This window comes from Emydura macquarii, unplaced genomic scaffold (genome assembly GCF_026122565.2).
Source record: "Emydura macquarii macquarii isolate MOO-44397 ecotype Brisbane River unplaced genomic scaffold, CSIRO-AGI_Emac_v2 contig_1253, whole genome shotgun sequence".
In the NCBI taxonomy this organism is placed as follows: domain Eukaryota; kingdom Metazoa; phylum Chordata; order Testudines; family Chelidae; genus Emydura; species Emydura macquarii.
Window position 1 is genome coordinate 55559497 of NW_027131390.1, and position 22846 is coordinate 55582342.

Sequence of the window (22846 nt, forward strand, 5' to 3'; positions counted from 1 at the left end):
ACTGCCCAGGATAGGGCTCAGATTATGCCCAAGATTCCAGGCTTCAAAAACTGTGTCTTTTGCCCCATGTCTTTCTTGATCAATTATGACCATCTGAGGTGACTGCACTACCTTGGAGATGCACATATCTTTGCTGAGTGCTATCTGCCACTCCTTACCCATTCAAATCCAGCAAGTACAAGTTTAGACTTACAAAAATATCTCATGGAGTGTGTTACGATGCATCAGTCCATTCCAGGCCAGACATACCACCCCTCTCCGTACACCAGGCAGAGGTGTTGAGGAGCACGCTACCTATCACTACCACTTCTGAGACGGGGACGAGCAAAGGTAGAACTGAAGACTTCTCTTCCCAGTCTCACCGTGAGGGTAAGAAACCTTCTCAAAAGCCATAAAGAAAACCTCCTTTAGATCCACCTCTAAGAGGAGGACTTCTTTCCTGGCACCTTCCACATTGGGTGACACTCATGCCTGGTTCCAGGAGACTTGAGAACCCATAAAGAGGCATGGTAGCAATCCAAAGCTCCAAAGAGTAGCAGTGCCTCAATATCGGCACTGTCAAAAGGAGTGGCACCGTCAGTACTGAGCAAGGAGAGATGTGAGCCAATGCTGGACAACCACTGATACCAACAAAGGACAAGTACCAAGAATGTGCTCCACCAGTACTAATGCGCTCACGTAAGGAGACATCTGCTTCCAAGGTACTTTCTACACTGGCTCTGAAGATGCACAAGGAGAAGAGTCTTCACTGCCTGAAGACTGAGAATAGATACACTACTCTGGAGGAGATCATCATCCTTCCGGTTCCAGAATCTCCCCTCCTCTTGGACTCAGTCCTTACATGGTTGATTCTGACACTGGATCCACTAACACCATGAAAGAAGTTGCTTCCTATTTCTTATATCAGTCAGAGCATTTCTTCACTGATGATACTGATGGCATCACCATTAGAACTGGATCCTGCATTTTCCTCTTTGGGGGAACCTGACGTTGGGGAGGGACCAGCATCTCCTTGAGTGAGAGATGTGAGCCCAGATAGAGGATTCAGAGTCTCCTGGGCTCCATCACTACCACCTTGTAAGATTTGGTACCCTATGCCTGGGGAACCTCTTCAGCTGATGCTGGATCCCTCTCACTGACCTTACTGGAGACCATGAGACCTGTACATGCAATATTCTGAATCAGTGTGGTCTCATCAAGAGTTGCATCATTCTGCGCCTCTCCTCACCCTTCAAGAGATAAGCCAGAGCTTCCTCAGGAGCTCATGGAGGAGGAGAAGGAGCTGGATCCAGACAGTTCCAACAGGAGTATCATCATCATCTCTTGATGAAGTGGTTGCCCCAGCCTCACTGCCTCCACCAGATGTACACAAACAATGTCAAGATGTGTCAGGGAGAGTTGTAGATGTGCTCCAGATTCTTTTGGAGGAAATCCACAAGACACCTCTGTGTTCACTCCTGTATTCACACCCCACACACTAGTGTAATAATCTTTGTACAAAATATGCCTTGAGAAGTATTGTTTGAAAACTAATCTCTCACTGGTCAATAATATCATGGTGAAATGTGTGTAGCAACATTATATGTAAAGTTATGAACATAAGCTGAAATTATGGCTGAAATGTGTTTACCAGACGAGTCTGGCTGTGCGGGGGAGAGAGAGTGTAAACCAGTTTCTCAAAGATATAGGGCAAACTGATGCCTCTAGCCAGGTGTCATCAAAGTTATTTGGCAATCACCTGTCAAAGTGGCCAGTCTTTGACAACGAAAGAGCGCAGGAACAGATCAATCTGCATTTAAGCAAGAAGCAACATGGAACCTCTTTCTCCACAAGACTCCATGTCTCCATCTTCACAGCTGGATGGAACTTTATCTAGGGGTAACCCTCAGTAAAATGCATTTCAAAGGGTGACTGGACTATAAAAGTGAGAGGCAAAACCACCCCAGGTTATCTTTCTTTGTCTTTCACTTAAGAAGACAAACCAGCCTTTGGACTTCAGAAGCGATTCTGATCTGAAAATGTGATCAGCCCTGTTGCTGGGAACTTGGTAAGGATTTTACCTTGAACCAAGTCTAGTTTAAGTTTTAGCTGCTAGAAAGCACTTGATCTTTATCTCTCTCGTAACCATTTCTGACATTAATACCTTGTAATTGTACTTCCTTAAAATCTCTTTGTAGTTAAATGAACTTGTTTTATTTTTAATTAAAACTAATCCAGTGTTGTGTGTAAACTGAATTGTTTGGTAACTCCAATTAAAGTAGCAAACTGTTGTATATTGACCTTTTACAGGGGCAACGGACCTTTAATAGCTGAACTATCCAAGCGAGGGCTGGACAGTGCAGAACATATGTTTTGGGGGAAAAATTGGGACTGGATATGTGTAGTAGCAACCAAGGCTGCTGGAAGCCAGAGTGTGTCTGATATGTTGCTGACATGCTGATGGGGTCAGAGCTGCTGGACCAAGGCTGTAGATACACACAGACAGTTGGTGTGCATGCCGTTTGTGAGCAGCCCAGGTTAGGAGCTACAACAGCAAGGCATTGTGAGGCACCCAAGATTGCAGGGTAGGTGCTGACACTACCCCTCTGAAGGAAATCCACAAGACACCTTACAGACTGCTGGATATTTTACAGAATGTAGGACCTAGTAGAGTGCTCCCCGTTAATGAGGCCATCCTACAGCCTACCAAAGTCACGTACCATTCTCCAGCAGCATGTGTACCTACTCTTCAGAAGACAGAAAAAAGGTTATTTGTCTCGGCCAAGGGAACTGAGTTTTTGTTCTTTCATCCTGTCCCAAATTCTTTGGTGGTTCAAGTGACCACTGAAAGGAATAGGCAGTGCCACCCAACATCCACTCCTTCAAATAAAGAGTCTTGCTATGTGGACCTACTCAGAACAAAGGTATTTTCATCCGCCAGCCTGCAATTCCAATTGCCAATTACCAGGCTTTGTTGTCAAAGTATGATTTGTATCAACTTCTCCAAAATTTTGGAATTCAGGGACAAGCTCCCTCAGGATGTGATAATTCAATTTCAAGTGCTTATTGAGGAGGATAGATTGGTAGCTAGAACATCCCTATAGACTGCAGTTGATTAAGCTGAGACAGCCTCAGGGTAATGGCGACTATCATGATGCATCAGGAATTTTGACTTACTCCTCAGGATTCCCCAGAATAGTTCAATCCAATGTGGAGGACTTGCCCTTTGATGGAAATAATTTATTTAGCGAAAAGATTGGATCATTATGCTCATTTAAAGGCTCAAGGACAACCCTCTGTTCCCTGGGCATATATACACAGCAGCACCAGAGAAGTATCATAGCCAGCCTTACAAGTTTAGACCACTACCACAGCCCTTCTACCATCAGAGGTATATGAACCAAAGCGGCAGAGGATCAAACACAATGCTCCTACTACCACCTCTTTACAACCACAACCTCTGTCAAGAAATACTTTTGATGAGACCTCCAAGTGCTGCAAACCAACTCAGATGCTGTTTCCTTCTGCCCCCAACATGAAGTTTTGGTGGCTGCCTAGCCCAGTTTTCCCATACGGGTAACAGACAAATTGGTTCTCTACATCATCTGTGCAGGCTACATTGTAGAGTGTCCCTCGCAAAACTACCTTGCCCATCCCTTTTTAGGGACCACTTTCATGAGAGGATACTCATTCAAGAAGAAAGTTTAGGAGGGATTTTATTCCAAATATTTCCTCATCCCAAAGAAAAGGGAGGCTAGAGACCTCTGGCAACTCAATGTCTGTCTTCTCAGATTTAGATTCAGGATACTCACCCTGGCATTGATAATCCCATTCCTACATAGAATGGCAGGTTCACAGCTCTTGACATGAAAGATGACTCTTTTCATATAGACATCCACCCGTCTCACAGGAGATTCCTGCAGTTTACTACAGGTCCAAACCATTATCAACACAGGATGCTCCCTTTAAGACTAGCAGCAGCACTCAGGGTATTTACAAAGGTACTTTCACTTGTGGCAGCAAGCTTCTGCCACCATAACTCGACAGTCTTTCCTTTCCTAGACAACTACTGTTGACAGGGAGATGTCATTATGCGGTACCTCATCATCTGTCTGTTTTAGTTTCATTGCAGACAATCTCCCTCTGGATAGATTCCAGTCCATGAACAATTTAATCAGTCAGCTCAGAAAAAGCTGCAGATGTTGGTTTGTTCATTTCTTATCCTCATGGGTCAAATGGAGTCCAATACCTATACCTATGTGACACCTTTCATGAGACTTTGATGTGGACAAGTTAGTCCTGCTCCCCACCTCTCTCCCTCCAAGCCAGATCTCCTCCAGGGTGTGGGGCTCTCTAGCTCAGTGGCAGAGCAGGGAATTGGTGTGTATGTATGTGGGAGGGGGAAGTTCCCTTCACTCTGTCCCCACCCCAGAAGACAGAGAGAAGGATGAGGCACCGATCTGGACAATGACACAGCACAAGAAACATGGATTCCTTGTGAGTCCAGGAAGCACCTAAACTCCTGCATAGAGAGCTGTCATACAATTCCTGCATATTTAGGTGATGTCAGACAACATAACATGTTCTATGTCAGCAAGCAAGGCGACCAAAATCTTATTCTCTTCACACAGAGGCAAAACTGTGAAACTGGTGTTTTCATCACCGTATTCTCCTATCACCGGTACACCTCCCTGCAATACACAATAAACTAGCAGACAGCCTCAGCAGACATTTCTCGACCATGAATGGGAGCTATAAGATTCCGTGGTGAAGAGCATAATCAGGCAGTAGGGATCCCCATCTTGGGGCCTGTTTATGTTCCAAGAAAATAGGAAATGCAATATATAGTGCTCCAAAAGGCTGCATAGTTAGGAGTCCAGGGGAGAGGCCCTTCAAATCCTGTGGGCAGGACACTTAAGGTACATATTTCCCTCACCCCCATTCCAGTCTTTTCTCAATTTCTCAGGAAGATTCAGCAGGAGGGGGCAGTGATCATCCTCATTGTTTCTATGTGGCCCAGACAGTTTTGTTTCCAGAGTCTTCTCCAACTATCAGCTCGCCCACCCATCAGTATTCAGTCTTTCACAGGATGAGGGCAAGATTAGACATCTCAGTCTGGACTCCCTCCACCCCATGGCTTTGTATTTGGGTGACTATCACATCTAGAGCAGACATGTTCAGTATCCGAGGACGTCATCCTTAACAATAGCAGAAAGGAATCCACCAGAAAGTGGATTTTCTGTTTGGGCTCAGCATCATCAGAAGTCCCCAGAAGAATCAAAATTCCTGCTATACTGGACTACCTTCTCACCTTGAAAACCTCAGGTCTTTCCCTTCACTCCTAACAAGTACAGTTGGCAGTAGTTAGCACCCTCCAATTGACAGCCACTCAATTTTCACCCATCTAGTGACTGTGTTTTCTATAAAGGGTCTAGTCAGAATCTTCCCCACAATAAGTAAATCTGCTTCAACATGGGCCCTTGGTCTTCTCAATATGAACAGAGTCACCATTTGAACCATTAACAACATGCTTGCTCTCCCATTTATCTATGAAGGTCGCCTTTTGAGTGGCTATCGCTTTGGCTAGAACAGTAGAACTAGGAGCCCTTATGGCTGATCCACCATAGACAATATTCCATAAGAATAAGGTTTTACTGGGTCTACACCCAAAATTCATCCCCTCTGTAATCTCAGACTTTCATCTAAACCAGTTAATACACTTACCTGGTTTTTTTCCTTGAAGCCACATGCCACCTTTAGCTCGGCAGTCCTTCAGTCATCAATACCACATATGTCCTCATAACTTTCTTCTTGAGGAGTACTGCTTGCCAGTCACTCAGAGTGGAATGCACATAGGGACCAGCACTCGAAGAAGAAAGAGTGGTCACTTAGCTTACAATAACTGTAGTTCTTTGGGATGTGTGGTCTCTGCCTGTATTCCAGTACCTGATTTGGATCCATTACACATGATTTGCGGTAGGGGAGGAATTGGGTAGGCAGGCAGTCTGCACTGCCCCTTATGCTCTTGGTTAGGAGCGTGAGGACAGGAAGAGTGCAGGGACGGACAGATGGGCACTGCTAGGAATGATCTGGTCTCAGGCACATGAAGCACATACATACTACCCACAAGTGATCTGCAAATCGGGCATCCCGTGTCTTACTGGTATCCACACTGATCACAAAGTGTCCAGAACCAACACTTCACAGATGAGGAATTAAGTCACAGAGAAATAGCAACTTGTCCAAAGTCATATAGGTAATCTGAGGAAGAGCAGGGATTGAACCCAGATCTTTTGAGTTCTAATCCAGTATCATAATCCTCAAGGCCATCCTTCCTCTCTGTTTGAAGGAAGAGGCTTCTGTTTCTCGCAATATGATATGGTAAGTGCCTACTGTTAGATTGAGGAGGAAATTGTTGCAACCCTTAAATGTGCTGAGTGTTTGAGATGAAATGTTTCCAGCTTTCAAATTAAATGAAGAACACCTTTGAAACAAAACTTCGAGAGCATTTTTAAATAAAACTACATGAAAAATGGTTGCCAAGTTTAGGACACAAATGTCTGGAAATTTGCCTATGCATTGTGATAATCTTTAATTACATGAGCACATTACTTTACATAAGACCTCTCTACCTTATTCAGTGTGCGGATTGGACAGTTACAGTAAACGAAAAAGTGGTGGAAATACTATTTTAATTAACATTAAAACAGAGTTGAAGAGGTAGGCTGCATACAATCTGGGAATTAAATTAATTAAAACTATTTTATAATCCAATTGTTTAAAAAAGTTACTTGAAAGCAATGTTAAGAAATTATTTCTCTCCTCTGTTCAGCAAATGCATCCTTACCTCACTCACTGTACATGGTCGACCTGTGTGTTAGGATCAGAATTTTACTCTGTTGTAATAATGCCAATACAGATTGTGAATTTATTCTGGATTTACACTATTGCAATTGCAGAATTTAATCTAGAATAAAGCACAAATACTCAGGGGACATAGAAAACATATAGAAAAATCTAAGATACACACAAGGGGTTAGAATTAAAGTTGCATAAGCCTTTGGCCTTCCTGACCCTTGACAGAGTAACTTTGCAATCTTGACAGTCTTAAAGATTCTTAAGTATAATTTCTTATGGGAGTGTTAAAAGAAGAAAAAAAATACACACAAAAATCTATTTGTGTAGGCAATTTGGCAGTTCGCCGCCGGAATTCTAAAAAAGAAACCTGCATGCCATTGTGCACAAAGTTGTCAATGGCTCAGAGATCCTACCAATTTACCTAGAAATTTTTATGTAAAGGAGGGAAGGGCTCTTGTCAGAGAATTCATACTTAATTGTATAGTGAAGGAGACAAGGGCTCTTCAGGGCCTTTTTCACAGAGCCTGTTGTCACAGCAGGGTGAATTCACTGGTCTAAATTCCATTGCCTCATAAACTGTTCATGAACGGAATTTTCAATGAAGTTTAATAAGCTCCTTCAGCTAATAGACTCTGCAGAAGTACAGCTGTTCTCCTGCAAAGTTCCTGAGCTTTCTTATCTCATTGCACTTTCATCAAATGAGGTAGGGTATGCTAAATTTTCCAGTGATCCTAAATTACCACACATATACAATGATTTTTCAGTTAGAACATCAGGAGTTGTTTTTTCATTTTTATTTTACATAATTCTTGTTTTTAAAAAAATCTACTGGATATGTATGAACTGTAAATTTCAAATGAGATGATAAATAGCTGAAAATAGAATATGCAGGGCTTCACTGTACTATTTTTATGTTCTAAGTATACAAACATCTAACCAATGAATATATTGCTTCAAAACTTTCAGTTCAATGATTATTGTTGAAACAAGGGTACAAGTTGACAGATTTTTTTTGTGAGCCATTCTATTTCTCCAGTCACTCTGCAGTAAGACTTAAGCTCTTGTTTATAGCCAAACATATATTTCAGTATATTTGGTGAATAAAGTGCTGGTAGGTAGCATCTGTATTGCTGTTGGACGATGATGATACTGTGCTACTGACAAAGTCGGTGATTTATAAGTTGTAACCTGAAAGCCTCTTAAAGGTGTCTTACTAAGATCTCTTGTGTAGTAATGCCCTATAGTATGCCCCTACCATATCCAACCATAATGACACCTAATAGACAACATCTTATTACTTTCAGTTTGCGTAGTATCCCTAATTACTGAAGTTGTTGAGGTGTCACCTGGCACCTCTGAGCCGGGATCAATTCACACACCCACAGCTGGGTACAACATACAGCATCCATGCCAGTGAAAACTCAGATTCAGTTTCTTGAATGCAAAGCTATTTATCTGACGCTAGACATCACAGACAGACAGCAAAGGATATACAATGCCTCTCCTTAATAAGCCTCAATTCCCCAAGCGTAAATCCTCAGTAACTATGCTGGCCCCACACAGTATTCTGATTAGCAAACAAAGCAGTATAGATACCAGTTCTAGGCGGAGGCTATTTCTATTCTTCTTTCTCCCTCCAGGTACTTGGTCTTTTTTCTGGGTCACTCAAAGCAGGGTGTTGGCTACCCCGAGGCCCTCTGGTTCCAAAGTCCCTCTTCTGTCCAACAGTATCACTAGCCTCTTTAGATATATGTGTGCGAGTTCATATAACGTGATATTTTCCAGTACTTATACTCTCTTTCCAAAGGAGTCACATGTCCTCAAAATATGCTTTGCTAGCATATCATCTAGCATATCATAATTAATTCATAATTTCGAAGAGGATTACAGGGATTGGCTGACATTTATTTTCTCATTAACTACTCACCCGGGCACTTGATGTCATGCTGTTCTACAGGGTCAGTTGACCCAGGTCAGTTAGTCCCAGATTCACCATTACCGACCTCCATGTGTACACACTGGGTGGAACTGGCCATTGGCTGACCATGACCATCGGTCTTCCACATCAGCACAGCTACACACAAAGGGCCTGGATAAACATTCATGGCTCATGTCAGTGCCAAGTACAAGTTTGACCTTCTCAGTGGTTTTCCACTGTCTAGTGCTAAAAGGTCTTGCTCCCAGAATCATCTAGCACTCAGATTTATCAAACTTTTCAGTGCTATATAATAACTCAGCACCATCCCAACAAGCTCATTCTTCATTACAAGGATAGCTTGTAGCTCTGGATTTTCAATATGTGATTAGTGCCATCTGCCCTCAGTAATGATACAGTGAAATTGATTTGTGAAGTAAAATGTAAATCATATCCTACTTTAGTTTGGTAATGGAAAGTCAAGTAAGCCCTAATTGATTCTGAAAGTGATCTTTTTGCTGAAGTGCAAGTGTTTCTTATAGTAAGGAGTGGGTACAAATCAAGAAGAGTAGAATTCTCCCCTAACGCATTTTAAAAGAAGAAAGTTGGTCCAAAAATGTTCCAAAGATCTATACCTTTTGAGTTACTCATTTTGCCAGACAGCACTCCTCAGGTATGACTTCACTGTTTCAGTATAGTTTTCTTGGTTTACTCTTCATTTTCCTTCAATGTACTTGGACCAAAGTGCACTTCTCTGCAGTGGCCAAAGAGGTGGAATTCAGCTTTCTCTGAAGCAGCTATTTATATTTTACATTTGTCATTGAGCAAGTGTGTTAAAAATGAGATGATCAGTCTTCATATCTCTTTCATCTGCATGGGACCACGCTCCTGTCCCATCTCCTATATCCACTAAACATGGGAATTCAAAGTTTGAGAAATGTTCAGTTTTTGCCATAGTAATAATGTGTTAATAGATGTGATGCTGTTGGGGATGAGCTAGTGTGACATGTACGGATGGTAACAATCAAGGGTCACAGTTGAAAACCACCCACTGTAAATGGTGCCTCTAGGGACCAATGTATTTATAAAGTGTCTACCTTTTACATTTGTATTAGTGAAATTCCACTAATGTTCCTGCAAATCCTGTTGTGTAAATGTAATGAAGAATTAATTTAATACTATACCCACCAGTTACAATAGGTAGTCGCATCATAAGATCCTTCCAGAAATTTCATGGTTATTGTGACAAGTACAAAAAAAGTGCATATTTGCAGTTTGCACTCTGTATTATCTTAAAACTGCAAATCTTAGAGTACTTTTACAATGAATAAATTTTCAAATATTCCATGTTTAACAAACTTATTTCGTCTTTTAGTTTTTTATAAGCTCTTTTTCCATTTTAACAAACTGTTAACTATATTTTTGTTTTTCTTCACGTCTTGTCCACCTACTGGAACCTGCTTTGAGGTCATGTTACAAAATGTGAGAGAGTAGAATTTTTTTACATTTGGTCTTTCTTTTTTATGCAGAAAGAATCTTTGAGGACCATGAAAATTTAGTTGAAAATCTTCTAAACTGGACAAGAGACAGTCAAAACAAACTTGTATTTGCGGAACGTATAGAAAAATATGCACTTTTCAAAAATCCCCAGGTAAATCTGAAGCTCTGTTTGATTTTTCACATAATTTTCAGCTTATAAATGTCACTTGGTAGTGAGCGCCTTTGTCAACATTTGTATATTGATATTTGTAAATGTACAAACGCATACAGAATAGCTATGCTTTTTAACAGTACCTCCAGAATACACTCTGTGGTCAGTGCAAGATCAGTCCCCAAGTGAAAAGCTTGATGATCTAAGCAATCCATTTTCTAAGCGTGTGAATAATTTAGTGGAATTAATAGCAGCCTGTGTAACCAGTCACCAATACTTACTGCTGTTCACATCTAGAAAGTCTGGAGAAAAGCTTTTGTTGTGACACATGTCACTTTGGGGAGGCTGGCAATGCCCTCCACACCAACTCATGAGGGGTAGAGTGAGGGGAATTGGATAGACGCTGGGATAGACAGCTGCCTAGAAGGGAAGGGCAGGCAAGGAGAGCACATGCCTGAGGAAGCCAGGATCTGTCTACATTCAGCTGTTTCCTGATCAACCAACTAACAACAAAAAAGTCACTTTTCTTTTTCAATAAACTGCCTAAGGATGGTAATTGGGGTTTCTTGATTAATACAAAAAATGTGATGTCATACTAGAGGCCCATAGCAGTGAGAGGACAGAGAGGTGGAAATAAAAACAGGAATCAAAACAAAGGACCACTTGAAAAATAAAGAATTAACAAAAGCAGGTTTAACATCATCTTGATTACTTACTTGCTTACTCTCTAGTCTGTATATTGGGGGCATGGACCATGTTCTTAAGTCTATGAGGTACCTAATATACTGGGCTCTTGGGCCTAAATTTCCAAAACAGGCTGGTGACATTGGATGCTGCAACTTGAGACACTTTTTATGAGGAGCCTAATTTTTCAGTGAGAACTGAATATCTGGCCTCATGAGGCACCCATAATATTAGTCACTTTCAAAAACGTAATTTTTAATAAATGTTTGATATCAATACATGTCATTGGTACTAAGAATGAGCCATCAGTAGATGAAATTCAGCATGAATGCATTTCTTATTCAATTAAAATCCTTGGTCTGATCTAATACTATGAATAATGATTTGCTTCCAGGTAGAGCAAGTGAACATAGAGTGGTCTGGAAGATGCTCTCTGTCACTGTATCAATCCCTTCCAGGTTAGGTGGGGAGGAGTGCAGGATCATCTGACTAGATAAAAGGATTATATCATGCTGATAATACAGTACAGATAAACAATAACTTTTGAAATAAGATGCAAAATAGCTATTGGTAATCATGACATTTTTTCATAGAAATAAATATTATGTAGAAAAATCGTAGAGATGGAGTGGAAAGGAGCACCTTCCAAAATACTAAATGATGGGATGGAGTAGAGCCTGCTCAAGGCCCAAATTTTTTGTCATCTAATTTTTATGCTGGGTTTTTAATTTTCTTATCTCTGTTGATATTATACCAATCAATTATTAGCTTTATGGCTAACCAAGAAGGCTGAGAACTGCAGCTTATGATTCTTTTACTGAAGGTAACTTCAGATGGACTGGTCAGTATTCCTGAAAAGACAAAAGGGTTTTTTCCAACCCTTTAAGATACAAAATGTAATATTTTGGTTCCATTTATTCTTTAGCGAGCCTATCACATGAGTCTCAATTTTGCTCCAAAGTCATGGGTTTTTTTTTAATAATATCTAGCTCTACGAGAGGACCGGACAGGTCTTAGAACAGCTAAACTCTTATCAACATGAGGAAGTGAAAAAGGGGACTTGGTTTGACTTCAGAACTTCAACAGATTTTCATCCTTTTGGGGTTTTTGTTGTTGTTGTAGAACTATTTGCTGGGGAAAAAAGAAACCTCTGAGATGGCAGACAGAAATAAAGAAGTGCTGCTGGAGGTAAGACTGGCAAAACAAAAAAAGCATGGTGATTTGTGGGCTACAGTTTGTTAAACTCTTAAACTATTGCTAAGTGTTGAGCAGGATACGTTAAATGTGAATACATACTGCTGGGGCGGGTTCTTCTTCTTCTTGAATATAGAGCTTTCTGAATAAAGATGTCTCCTGACTTTTGTAATAGACAAAACTGCGGGAAAGTCTCCATCCATTATGAGATCAAAACCATGCTATCTACAACTGTGTTTAAACAATTGTCACTTGCAGAGCTCTAGCTTAGTTTCTGATCAGTGAGAGAAGGGATGTTTATCAGAAAATGGTGCTATGCAAACTGCTGTTGACTACCTTCAGCAAAGATTATAGCATATTTCATAATATAGTTCACAGACAACATATGCTGTCTCCAGAACTGTACTGCTCAGCTAATTTAGAAATAAATGGCATCATCATGATTTAATAGATTTAAAAACCCCACTAACTACAGAAATTATAAAAGCAAAGGAGAAAAATAACTGTGGGAAAAGGAATCTAATTAAAATCAGAAGAATTTAAGCAATTTAAAAAGAACAATAAACACCCAAAAAACAAATATAGGCATAAACATAAATATCACAAGCATTACATATAACTTTAAAATTCTATATAGTTTTATGCAAATTATTGTGACAGTCTAATACTAAAAATGTTATCTTTAGATGGCACATTAAAAAGGATACAGTATTTTCTTTCTTACATCTAACATGGGATTGTTTTATATTTCACTTTGAAAATTAAATCATGAATTTGTAAATGTTTGTGTAAATGAATATTTAAAATTGACTTAAATGATTTTATATTTATTAATAATGTATAAATGATTGGTTAAACATTTTGATAGACTGTTAGAGTCCAACAGTTAGAGTCTAAACAATAAATTGCTTATAGCCATGACATTTGACCTCTGTTCTATAACCCTTTCTTGTGCTATGCTTATAACCTTCTGTAGCACATACTACTCTTTTCTGGAATATGATTATAACATCTCTTATGCTTTTATTCACCCTTTATTAAATGGAACCTTACTATAAAGTGTGACATACATTTATTTGTGCTGATAGCACTAGCAGCAAAATACACGTGAAATGGATCATAGTTGGGACCACTGACTATTACTGAGGTTTTGTATATACTTGGGAAACTATGTCCCAATAGCTGATGGGTGGGCCCATATCTTTCGGTTTGGTTAAAGCTATTGGAGCACTTTTGGGACCATTACTGATGAGCATTAGTTAAGAAACCTTCACACCAGTGACCAAGTAACACTTTTATTGACATTCTCTACGGAGGGGAGAACTATTAAATCAGAGGCAAAGATCAAATGGGCACATATGCATAATTATTCTTTTGCCTCTACAGGTAGTCCCTGCATGTTAGAACTCAGTGGAGAAGTCACTGATCATGCTATATATATTCTCTAGATCAGTGGTTCTTTGGAGCAGGCTGGGTGGTACGCGAGCCGTACTGCGCCACCAAATCCGCTGCCGGAAGTGCCCTCCCACCCCTGCCAAACCCTGCCGCCAAAAAGGGGCAAACGGTGGAAGGGTTTCGGCAGAGGGCATTGTTCCTCCCATGTAACCCGCCGAAAGTCGTCGTCGTCGTCCCCTCCCCGCTGCCGCGACGAAACCTCGCCGCCGCAAGTCCCCCCCTCCCCCCTTTTTTTCCTGAGTGGTACTCGGGTCAGGTACAGTCAGGTCAAGTGGCTGCTCTAGATAAATAAAGGACTTCAACCCCCAGGGCTCTAAACCCAATCCATTTCATCGTTTTAAAATATTAATATGCTTTTATATGTTCTCTTTTTTTCTGCACTCCCACTGGCTCTCTGTAGGAATGTTTTTGTGGAAGTTCTGTAACAGTGCCAGAAATTGAGGGGGTCCTGTGGCTGAAAGATGATGGCAAGAAGTCTTGGAAGAAGCGTTATTTTCTTTTGCGAGCTTCTGGAATCTACTATGTCCCTAAAGGAAAAGCAAAGGTGCTGTCCTTTGTTTACTCTTATAAAATATAGCTCTTAAGAGTGATTGTCTAATTTCAACTTGCCGTCTGATAACTATCTACCTTCAGAACAAAAAACTCGAGCAAAAAAGACATCCCCTTCATAATTTAAATGTGTATGTGTAGAAGGAGCCTTGAATATTACTGCAGAATTCTGGCAGCACAATGCTGTTGTTCAGATTATCATTATAATCCTTTAATTAAAATATAAATGAACAATAATTTATTCTAGTAGCATTTGATGTGGCATATATGTTTGTTCAGAGTAGAATATTTCTCCTAAAAGTGTGTGTATATGTATGGTTCAGGCCAGTTTGATTTCTTTTCTCCTGCCTGTCCAATACAACTTTTTCACAGATGAAGGACTAAGTGGCCCTACAAGTATTAGTGTATCCCTGACTAATATATGCCAAGGAAACACTTGAGTCATTCAGACTACCAAATGTTCTTCGTAGTTCATATTCAAGAGTTTCTTTTTAATCTAATTTTAACCACAGTTTCTGGAATCAATGTAGATCATACCCTTTCTGCATGATTTCTACAACTTTGTTTTCTGTGTTGAAGTCATATTACGCTGGAAGAAGAATAGAAAATTGCTACACTGATTGTTGCATTCGTAACTTCCAGGGTGGCTTACTGAAATTCACTATATATGGAAATGGCTAGTCCAAAACACAGCAGCTCACCTCCTAAACAACTGGCCACCAAAAGCAAATCAACCCCAACTCAGTGTTCTGATCACTACATTGGCTCCCATAGAACTGAGTAAATTTCAAAGATTAGTCTCCTTTTAAGACTTTCCATTTAATTAGACAAGGTAATGATAAGATACTATGTAAAAATGGTGTACCTTACAATCATTGCTGAAATTGTGAGTAAAATTGTATTGAGAAGTACTTTTAATGTGAAATCTTAAAACAGTGTGGATCTAGGTGAATGCTTATATTCTCAGCAGCTGCTGAAGAGTTCCCAATGTGATCTCTCCTACTGACCCTCTGCTGATTTTAAGTTTCAATAGTGGCCTAGATTATAATACTGTCAAAAGAAAATAACAAGTTTTGAACTACTGCACAAAAAAATGACAGATTTGAAAAAGCATTTCCTTGTTCAAAAACTAAAATCTGATGCAGGAATTTTGTGTATAGACCTATTCCACTCGGCATATTGATTGCTAGTCTTAATGATTATACATTCACCATTTTAATTAGTAATACTGTTTTTTATGTGAGCAGAATAAGAAACTTCTTAAACATTTCAGAATACCCTGGCAAGTTGTTTCAGGTAATAGTAGTATTTTCCTCTATCTGTGATACATAATTCTTCACTTCTTAGACTTCTTATTGGTTAAAATTCAGATACAGGAATTTCGTCCTTGGAAAATTAGCTAGCTCTCATTGAATTATGATAGTACCAATTTCTTGTTCAGTTCTAATTGCTTTTTAGTTTAGCTTCTTGGAACTCGTGCATCCACTCATACTAATGTGCTTCACTCTTGGTAGTTCCAGTCTACAGGGCTGTCTACACAATTCAGTGGTTTAACTAAAGATGTGATATTCATTTTTAGTTAAACCAGAGCAGCCTTTACATATAGGCACATACTTATGATGATTTAGCTTGTGAAGCTGAACCAGTTTAAGGGTGTCCTCACACACGGTTGCCCCCAGTTTAACAAAATTGGAGAAACATTGCATTGCTAGTTAAACTGGTACAATTTTGTGTGTGGACAAGGTATAGGAGTGAAGAGCTGGCAGTGTTTAAATCAAGGTTTTTCATTGTGGCTCTGATTTTTCTTATTAATATTTTTTCATAACTGAATATTTTTGTATTTAATAGGTCTCGCGGGATCTGGTGTGCTTTCTTCAGCTAGATCATGTCAACGTTTACTATGGACAGGATTATCGGAACAAGTACAAAGCACCTACAGACTATTGTTTAGTGCTGAAGGTAACTTGTAAATGTTTTTAAGTGTTTTACCAAACAGAGCAAGTATAAAGGTGCTATAGGAATTTTAAATACATGCTATTTTTGTCTAGAGTCTTCTAACAGCTATGTTCTTCTAACTATGTTCTAGTTATGAGGAGGTAAGAGGAACTAATACAGAAAATTAATGGATACAGAGGCAGATTGTAATGAAGATCATGCTTTCCACACTGATATAACTAATGGAAAATTAATCACATGAATTTTCAGTATGAATTAGGAACACAACTTCAATTATGAAAAAATTCAATCTATTTAAAGACACCATATTTCTAGAAATCATAGAGTAAGTGATATTCTCATTAAATACGCTGAAAAATATATTTTCTATTGTGTGTTATGCCAGTGTTTCTCAACCTTTTAAGTAGCAAGTACCCCCTAACTTCTGTAATTTTAATAAGTATCCCAACACTCAATTTTCCACTCTGAGAAATACAATCTTTTTCCCCTTTACCGCTGGACAACTGTATTTCTCGTAAAGCAGGAGAGTTATGAGAGTTCTGAGTTCTGCAGTGCTGTGTGGCTGTGGCAGATCACAAAATCCCCTACTGTTTCTCCCCTCCTTCCTTCTCCCCTTCCTCCATATAGTAGCAAAGATCAATGCCAGCCAATCACTATGGCCTGATGGCGGAGTCACGTGGTGTTCTCCTCACACAGGTGGGAACTTGTGAGGTATGAGCAGACACTAGCAGCCTACCAGAGTGGATAGCAGCGCTCCCCATGGCCGTCCCTAGGGGGGTGCGGGCCTGGGACAAATCACACTGTGTGGGCCCCTCTTAATATTTTTATACTGGTAAAATCTGAGGCTGTCATAGTTGTCAATTTCACTGTTCAACTAGAGCAGTGAAATTGACAAGTAAGCCTGCTGGTAGAGCCTGGCTCCAGGACTGGGCAAACTGCTGGGCTCTCCACCTGGCTTTCTGGGCACCGGGCTTTCAGCTGAGGAGGGGAGCTGCCCCCTGGGCAAGTTGTAGTCAGCTGCCGTCTGGCTGCAGCTCAGGAGGTGGGCGACTGCCACCTGCTCCTAGCTGGGCCAGAGGAGGCTTCCACGCAAGCTGGGACCCGGGGATGTGGGCAGGCAGCAGGCAGCTGCTTCCCGTCTTCAAACCGGGACATAGGAGGCTGTCACTCGGCTCAGAGCCAGCTCGCAAGGCACAGAGGCTGCCACTGGGCTCCAACCTAGGAGCTGGGACCAAGCAGGACTGGGCAGCTGCCATCTGGCATCCCAAAAAGTCACAGAAAGTGCCACAGTGGTGCAATGCAGAAGAGAGTACTGGCTGCACAGTTCCTTTCTACTCCATACCCCCACATAGCTGACTGATTCCTCTCTATAAATGATCTACTTTCAAAGAAGGAGCTTAGAAAGCCTTACATTAAATAGTATGTTCTCAATGACAATTGCATGCCTTGGTGTAAGTTGCAAAAAAACCGCAACAAACTTCTTGAAACAAAAGGTCCCACAATGTGTTCTCTTCTGTCCCACACAGAATAGTTACATGATTACAGTGCCACCATGAGTCAGGTGGACAATTGGGTATCATGGCTATAAGTCTGGCTATGCTGCCATGTATTTAGGGAAAGGGTGAGAATCTTTCCAGATTGCTAAGAGGCAGGAGGGGACATAGACTGGAGCGTTTTGTCCCAAGAATACCTATCCTTTCTCTTGAAAAGTTCCAGAGGGGTAGCCGTGTTAGTCTGTATACAGCGAAAACAACAAGAGTCCTGTAGCACCTTAAAGACCTCAGCCTGGACCAGTCCACACAAGAAATCCACTTCCTGGACACTACAATACAAATAAAGGATGGTCACATTGATACCATCCTATACCGAAAACCAACTGACTGCAATACATACCTTCATGTCTCCAGCTTCCACCCTGGACACATTACACAATTTATTGCCTACAGCCAAGCCTTAAGATACAACCGGATTTGCTCCAATCCCTCAGACAGAGACAAACACCTACAGGATCTCCATAAAACATTCTTAAAACTACAATACCCACGTGGGGAGGTGAAGAAACAAATTGACAGAGCCAGATGGGTACCCAGAAGTCACCTATTACAGGATAGGCTCAACAGAGAAAACAACAGAACACCACTGGCCATCACCTACAGCACCCAGCTAAAATCTCTCCAACACATCATTAAGGATCTACAACCTATCCTAGCAGATGATCCCTCACTCACTCAAGCCGTGGGAGGCAGGCCTAGCCTTGCTTACAGACAGCCTCCCAACCTGAAGCAAATACTCACCAGCAACCGCACACCATACAACAAGAACGCTAACCCAGGAACCTATCCCTGTAACAAACCCTGTTGCCAACTCTGCCCACACATCGACTCTGGTGACACCATCACAGGTCCTATCCACATCAGCCACACCATCAGAAGCTCATTCACCTGCACATCTACTAATGTAATATATGCCATCAAGTGCCAGCAGTGCCCTTCTGCCTTGTACATTGGCCAAACCGGACTGTCACTACGCAAAAGAATAAATGGACACAAATAAAACATAAAAATGGTAACATCCATAAACCAGTCGAAGAGTACTTCAATCTCCAGGACACTCTGTAGTTGACTTGAAAGTTGCCATACTTCTACAAAAAAACTTCAGAAACAGACTTCAGTGAGAAACTGCAGATCTGGAACTCATATGCAAATTTCACACAATTAGACTGGGTCTGAACAGGGACTTGGAATGGTTATCTCATTACAAGAAGTAATTGTCACTGTTCACACATTCTCACCTTCTAATCAACGATTGTGAATAGGCCTCATCTACCCTAACTTAATTGACTTTGTTAGTACTTGCCCTCCCCATTGTTGTTCCTTACCCTTGGATGTATACATATACCTCCTATCTGTGATTTCCATTTCATGCATCTGACGAAGTGGGTTGCAGCCCACGAAAGCTTATGCCTGCAGGAATTTTTTAGTCTTCAAGGTGCTACAGGACTCTCATTGTTTTATCCTTTTTCTTGTTGTTGGGGCTCATTTCAAACACATTGTGATGACCTCATTTACACCTACCGTGGACCAATGTACTAGGAGACAATATGTCTAGGCTGTGGCTGTTTCAGAAACTGCAGTGAAATTTATTTTGCTTGGTTTTTTGTAGGAGGGAAACATATTCTTGCAAACCTTCAGTTGTATCATAAGCTTTTTCACCAGTGAAACTACTTTAAACCTAAATGGTAAAGTTTGCAATGTATACTCCAACCTAACATCATTTTTACAAAAACTCACAAAAATCATTTATTCAAGTGTTCTTTAGAAACACTGCATGCCAGATAAAGAGCTGAGTTGAAAAATTCATAAAGGGGAATGCAAATGGGGGCAAGTAGTAAAGGAAATAAATGTGGTTAAAGCAGTTGCCCAATTGAAATGTTGTCAGGTATCTTAAGTTGTACCAGGATTTCTTCTGATCTATTTCATTTGACTCTCATATTTTGTGTTAGAAATGGTGTTGCCAGTGGTAGACTCCAAATTATTTTGAAACAATTTTACACAATGTGCTCATGGTAAGAAATGTTTCTTCATGAACTTGAATATGGTGGTTGAATGAGGATAACAGGTACTGTTCACCTTTAACAGGAATATGTTTACTTGTTTTCTGTCATTAGTCACATCTCGCATTTCATTGCATATGTGATACACTAGAATAACTGACATGCCTATGCCTGCTGTTTGCTCATGTCTACAAACTCTTTGAAAAGATGATATAATTCTGCCATGAGACAGTTTCTCATATTTGTGTACAGTTTAGGGAAAAAATACTTACATATCTACTATATTGAATACTTAATATGTGGATTAAGAAACATTAGTTAAAATTGAACCTGAAAATTCTTTTCCATGTCCTCTTAATCATTGGCACATGATTCCTCTGCAGATAATTGAGAGCAATTTAAAGCAGAGATTTAAGTACTTGTGGATATTTATGATTTGATGTAAATTGATTCCCGAATACAGAAGATAAAAGCAGATATGGATCATGCCTATGTTTCCAGTGTGTCATTTCCTATCTACCTGATTCAGTTGTGGCTCTCACTGTGCTGTTTTCTATAACTTGTTGGCCAGCCAGTGTAAACCGGACCAAGTCTTACTGGAATAGATTTATTAAAACTGAGTGTAAATGGAGCCATAGAAAAATCTTTATTTATTAGAATTTCCCATTAATCTTAGAGCAAATGCATGTGATGGGGTTGGTTGGTCTAATTTTTATAGTATTTTCTGAGGTGTAAGTGAAATATGATGTTGGGATATCACCAGACAGTTAATATGAGATTTTAATTGGTGTTGCGCTTTCTCTCCTCTATGTTCCAGCAATGTGAATCGGTTTTTTACAGATTGAAGGGTACAGCATAATTTGTTTATAGATACTCAATTTTTTGCTACTCCTATTCATGCAGTTTAAAAGAGAGAACCCCAAATTGCACGTTTTATCAAAGTGATGAATGGGAGTACTCAACTCTGATCATTGTTAAGGTCTGGATTCTGCCCCCTTCCTCATGTTTGAACCTTGCTGCTCAAGTAGTTTCAGTAATTTAGTAAAGTGCTATTCAGCACAACTAGGAGTGGCAGAATCTGCCCTCAGATGTGGACTGTAGCTTTTGTATGCCAATTTATAATGTTAACTCTTTGATCCTGAAGTTTAGATTTCAGAAAGAGCTTCTTTTTAGCTAGGGTGTAATTTGAGACAAAAAGTTCAGGAATTTTTTACATCGTTTGTTGGGACAGAGATCTGGAGTCAGCACTCTATTTTTGTGTCTTCCTCTGAGTTGATACATAACCTTGGGCAAGTCATTTAACCTTTCTATGCTTCAGTTATGAGCATAGTTGTACAGTTTTTTTTACTGTACTATACATACACTAAAGGAGTTGATAGTAAAGATTAGTAAAAACGAGAATACTTAATGGTTCAATAGTAGAATGAGACCAATTATATATTCTGCAGTTGAAGTAATATATTTATTTATTTATTTTAGTCTCACATTTCACAAATACTCAAAATGAGACACAAACAGTGTTATTGGAAGATGTAGTGTAAGCAAGTGCTCTGAAAAGAAGTTAAAAGATCTTGGATGTATGTAAGAGAGAGCTTTCAAGAAAAAGAGGATATTTTGAATCTTCCAGCAGACCTTTGTATTACTGAACTCTAATCTGATGAAGGGATTAATAGGGATACTGACAGCTGTGAGATACATAACTCTTACAGAATGAACAGGAAATGACCAAGTATTCCAGCTATCATCAGAATTTAAAAAACAAATATACATATCTTATTTGAATCCTGTGTGTCAAAGACTGATTTTGAAATAGGATATTTTCTAAATAAACCGTGAAGAGTTGCATTTCTTTTCTATAGGGAGAAAAAAGGCAAGTAGTTGGACTAGTTAATATTTCTGTTTCAGACATAGTTTTCATATTACAGGCTTTAAAATGTTAATAAACGCAACTGTGCTCGACAATGGCTATACTGTTAATAAAAGTGATCATGCTGGACAATGGCTAAACGCTGTTTGTCAACTTTCAAGAAAGTTAGAGGTGGAAAATACTAGTAGGGGGTTGTTTTTTCCAAAGCCTGGTTTTGGCAGTATAGAAAGAAAGTTAATAATCCACCTTTCTCCCATCTCCTTCAGTGATGCAGGTGTTGGTAGAGGTAAAATGGCAAAGACTAACCCTTTCTCTTCCACCACATCAGAAGTAGCCATCTGCCTCTTCTAGAAGCTTCTAGCTTCCTTCTGACCATTTGAACTCAGTGTATGACCACCTCTAAAGATTCCAAGGGGGGCAGACCAGCTCCTACACCAAAATACTGTAAGAACAGCCCTTTTATGGTATTGCAAACCTGAAATGGGTGCTCACCAGACAGTCCCCATGTTGCCAGTTTGGTTGCAAAGTAATTTTTTTCCCTGAAACGCCTACCCTACAAACTGGATATATCTGTTCACAATTTCATCATTTAGGAAATCCTGATCTGTACCTTGACAGATGAATGTTTTTCTTGCATTTACTGCTTTAATTTTCCACTGAATTTGAGAGCAGCAACGTCAGGGATTGAATAACAGTGTTTTGAACAAGCCCACTCTTAAAAAATAGTTTGGTGTTTTTTTACTTTTTTAATTCTTCTTAATGTTGTTTACATTAAAATATTGATAGACTAAATATTCTTTCTATAGCACCCTCAGATCCAGAAGAAGTCTCAGTATATCAAATATCTCTGCTGTGATGATGTAAGAACTTTACACCAGTGGATAAATGGCATCCGTATTGCTAAGGTAACTACTTTGAATTATATTTTCCTCTTCCATTCTTGCAATGTAGAGGTAGTTACCTGTATGTTGTTATCCTGAGGCAGATGATGTGTCAGTGAGGGGAGAGCAAGAAGACACACACAAAACTAACTAACCAAGAAGTTAATCAGCTATGGGTCAAACGTTACTTGTTTGAAACAATTATTGAGACAAAGCATGTTCTCTTTTTATAAACTTCCCTATATTTAGCCATTCTGACCTTGAAGCTCCACAAAAGTCTGAAATTAGTTTTCATACATATTAT

The 22846-nt window shown here is 39.9% G+C and overlaps 1 protein-coding gene across 2 annotated transcripts in view; it reads left to right on the forward strand.

The window, feature by feature from the left end:
* The window catches only part of RAPH1 (Ras association (RalGDS/AF-6) and pleckstrin homology domains 1), a 156103-nt gene that overhangs the window by 113767 nt on the left and 19490 nt on the right, over positions 1–22846 (forward strand). For both annotated transcript variants that reach the window (XM_067548850.1, XM_067548851.1), the window contains 5 exons: positions 10282–10403; positions 12210–12275; positions 14137–14280; positions 16134–16244; positions 22468–22566. In XM_067548850.1, the coding sequence (XP_067404951.1) occupies positions 10282–10403; positions 12210–12275; positions 14137–14280; positions 16134–16244; positions 22468–22566 (542 nt within the window). The remainder of the gene's footprint in view (positions 1–10281; positions 10404–12209; positions 12276–14136; positions 14281–16133; positions 16245–22467; positions 22567–22846) is intronic.